Source organism: Trypanosoma conorhini (assembly GCF_003719485.1).
Source record: "Trypanosoma conorhini strain 025E chromosome Unknown Tco_14.4_contig_00339, whole genome shotgun sequence".
NCBI classification, from domain to species: Eukaryota; Euglenozoa; class Kinetoplastea; order Trypanosomatida; family Trypanosomatidae; genus Trypanosoma; species Trypanosoma conorhini.
Window position 1 is genome coordinate 1 of NW_021704421.1, and position 3,276 is coordinate 3,276.

The following is a 3,276-nucleotide window of genomic DNA, read 5'->3' on the forward strand; positions in this document are numbered from 1 at the left end:
TGCGACTTTTCCTCCCGCCTCGGTGCTCCTCCCCGCCCAGCCCCATCTCTGCTTTTGGCGTCACTTAAGCGGCACACACGCAAAGCCGAAATAAAGAAACAAAAAAAAAACCACGCGCACCTACGGCCGCAGATAAACGTATTTAGAGGCTGCAACGACGCACAGGACGGCCACTTCGCAGTCATGCCTCGTCTATGCCTCTGCGCGCCTTGATATTTTTCTCGGTGCGTCTCGTGTCGATAGGAGCCGTGTGAGCTCGATGGAATCTTTGCCGCACGCCTTTTGTCTTATATATATATATATAATCCTTCTTTACTTTTTCATTGCAGCTTCTTCTTGTGGTGGTGGCGGCGGCGGCGGCGTCTGTGGGGCCGCGCTCCTCCCCGCCCCTTCCACAGCAGCGCCAAAAGTAATAACAATAGTAATAGTAATCGTCGTCGTCCTCGTAGCGAGAAAAATAATCTACGAAAACAAACCAACAAAAATGGAGGGACGCATCCGGCCGTTGTGAATGACAACGGCGGACTCCCACTCTATTTTTTTTCAGCGTGAGGGAAGGAGGGGGGTCTCCGTTCCCGTTTGTTTGTTTTTTGTTTTTCGTCTCGTTTTGGTTTTGACCGCCTTCGTCCTAATTTACTTTGCTGCTCTCTTTTTCCCCTTCCTCTTCGTTGCCTGGCCGATGCACCCAGCCACGCCCCGGTTACCCTCCCCCGTGGGTGGGGCCGCGACGGCGGGAGCAGAAAGAACGAAAGAGAGGAACACACAAACACACAAGAGAAGAAATATCGCTACTTCCTGCTGTCCTTCTCTTGTGTGTGCTTCTGCGGGCCCCGGCGTTGCCCGCGTCGCCTACCCGCGCCGGTGCCGTTGCTGTTGCCCCCACTCACCGCGGCCGGGCCCGCGCCACCGCCGCGCCTATGGGCGTGGAGGTGCGGGTTGAAACCGGAACCGGTCCCCTCGCCCACCGCGGCGGCGTCCTCGGCGTTGCCGTTCCCCCCCGCCTCCGTGATGGGCCTGGCATTCTTCACGTTTGGGTTCGTGTTCTCCATCCAGATCCGCACACCTAAGATGCGGTACAGCTCGCGCACCAGCGGACGGAAGTCGACGCTGTGCTCGCTGTTAAAGTAGAAGCTTACCTTAAACATGTCAAACTGGTACTCGCAGTCCTTCGGGTCTATGTCGATGCCCAGCTCGTCGCAGAGCCTTCTGCAGGTCTCTAGGGCCACGCGTTCTGAGTTCGCCAAGGTGCCGTGCAGGTAGGTGGTCTGCTCCTCCGTCGCCAGCCCCAGCACGCGTCCCTTCTCCAGCTTCATCTTGTCTGGGATGACGTTCGTGCCGTCCATGCAGAAGGAGTTGGTGCTGCCATCGGGCAGTGTCTTTATGGTCTGCACAAGCAGACCGCAGTCCCTTCCACGATCCCCGTCTACCGTGACGTAGCTGCCCGGGGAAATGTCTAGCGAGCACTCGTACTTGCGCACCCGGCGCCGCTTAAACTCTACAAAGGCGAGGAACGGCGGCACCTCTTTGGGCTGCGCGGAGGGCGATTGCTCCACAGGGGGGGGCGGGAAACCAAGCAGCGACCCTCCGCGTCCCCGACCACGACCCCGGACGGGGGCCTCTATAAAGCCGTGCCCCGTCGTCCCCGCTGATGCAGCGTGCATGGCTGACGAATCCCCGCCAGACGCAATATACGTTGGGCTTGCCATCGAATACGCCTGCGCCGTGGATGCTCCAACCTCGCCACCGTACGGGGTGAGCTGCCCCGAGGTTGGCGTGATGGCCTCAAGCTGTGAATACGGCTGTTGTTGTTGTTGTTGCTGCTGCTGCTGCCTCATGGCTGTCGCCGCTTCCGCGCCCAAGCCAGACCCATCCGCATAATTACTGCCGCCGTGGTTCATTGATTCATTTCGTGCCTCCGGATGCGACCATAGCCCCTGGTCAGAAAACGCTACTGCGGCTGCTTGCGCAGGTGCACAAAAAAGAGGCGCACCGTTTGCGTCGGTCAGCTGTTGCTGCTGTTGCAGTGTTGGTGTTGCTGCTGCTGGTGGTGGCTGTTGTTGTCGATATTGAGGATTAGACAACTGCACCTCTGATGTGGCGAGGGCGCCCCTTGACGCCTCGCCTCTCGTCTGCTGGAACGCCGCCACCCCGTTCACGGGGCTGGAGGCGACAGACATGTCCCGGAGTTGAATGAGCCGCTCAATATCCTCGTCCAAGTGTTCAATCACTTTCCGCAGAACATCCACAGCGGGGAATGAGAGGGCGAGAGCCTCGGCTCTCTCAAGCTGGGCCGCCGCCATGCCTTTGGACTCGCCTAAGCAGGCCACGAGCCGCTCCAGCATCAGTTCTTTTCCTGGCATAAGCGCCGGCCGCGACCCATGGAAGCCATGAACATTTTCTGGCTGCTTTGTGGTGGCGGCTGGTGGCGTGGCTGTGCTAGAAGGCATAGAAGCTGGGTACTGTTGCACGCCGTGCCGTAGCTGCGGAGGCTGCCCCAAGGTGGGGGCGTACATGGAGGGCGACATCGCGTATCCCTCATTCGGCGGCACACCAGAAATCGGAGAGGCGGTGCGCATCCCCGCCACGTTGCCGCCGCCGTCGCCGCCTGAACGTGCAACGCCGCTCTGTTGGCTACTCGCCCCGCTGCTACCCGTGCTGGGGATCGTGGCGGCATCGAGTGAAGTGGCATTTGGCGCATGTGGCTGCAGCGGTTCTGAAGTCTGCGACTGTCGCTTTTTCGCTCCGCTGGCACACGACACCCCGCCACTGCCGCCCGAGGGCTCAAACGGCAGCGAGGGAGGGCTGAAGAGGCTGCCTATAATGGCCTCGTTGCCGCTGGCGTCCGTGGTGGCCATTGGCGTGCTTGCCTTTCCCGCACACCTCCTCCCCGCCTTGCCTGTATATATATATATATATATCTCTGTTTGTATGCACGCCTCTCTCTTTCTCGCTCTCTGTGCGCGTGTGTGTTTCACCTCGCGACGTCAACGACGGGGGCCGGGCGTGCGGCAAAACTCCAACGGTCCGGCGCAAGAACGACGCGCGGTCTGCCAAGCCAGACGCCTCCCCCACGTGCGTATAGTGCGACACAAACAAATGGAGAACAAAAAAAAAAGGACGTCTCCGCGTCTGCGCCTTGGTTTCCACTTTGTATGCTTGTCTTTTTGCTACTTCTTGTTTTCTTCTTCTTCCTTCAAGTTTCACTTTTCCTCACCGTTTTTTTTTGTTTGTTCCTTTCCTCAGAACGCCAGCAGAATCTCTCTCGCCCCTTGCCTT

At 59.0% G+C, this 3,276-nt stretch overlaps 1 protein-coding gene across 1 annotated transcript, besides 5 other annotated features; it reads right to left on the bottom strand.

The window, feature by feature from the left end:
* Positions 1–340: 340 nt before the first annotated feature.
* Positions 341–376: a microsatellite.
* A 206-nt stretch (positions 377–582) lies between these two features.
* Positions 583–616: a microsatellite.
* Positions 617–788: 172 nt separating this feature from the next.
* Positions 789–2,855, bottom strand: Tco025E_05632 (cell cycle sequence binding phosphoprotein (RBP33); the record flags this gene model as incomplete). Its single annotated transcript, XM_029372525.1, has 1 exon — positions 789–2,855. The coding sequence occupies one exon, from the start codon at positions 2,853–2,855 to the stop codon at positions 789–791; it is 2,067 nt and encodes a 688-aa protein (XP_029227405.1).
* A 44-nt stretch (positions 2,856–2,899) lies between these two features.
* Positions 2,900–2,918: a microsatellite.
* Positions 2,919–2,931: a microsatellite.
* A 228-nt stretch (positions 2,932–3,159) lies between these two features.
* Positions 3,160–3,195: a microsatellite.
* The last annotated feature ends 81 nt before the right edge of the window (positions 3,196–3,276 follow it).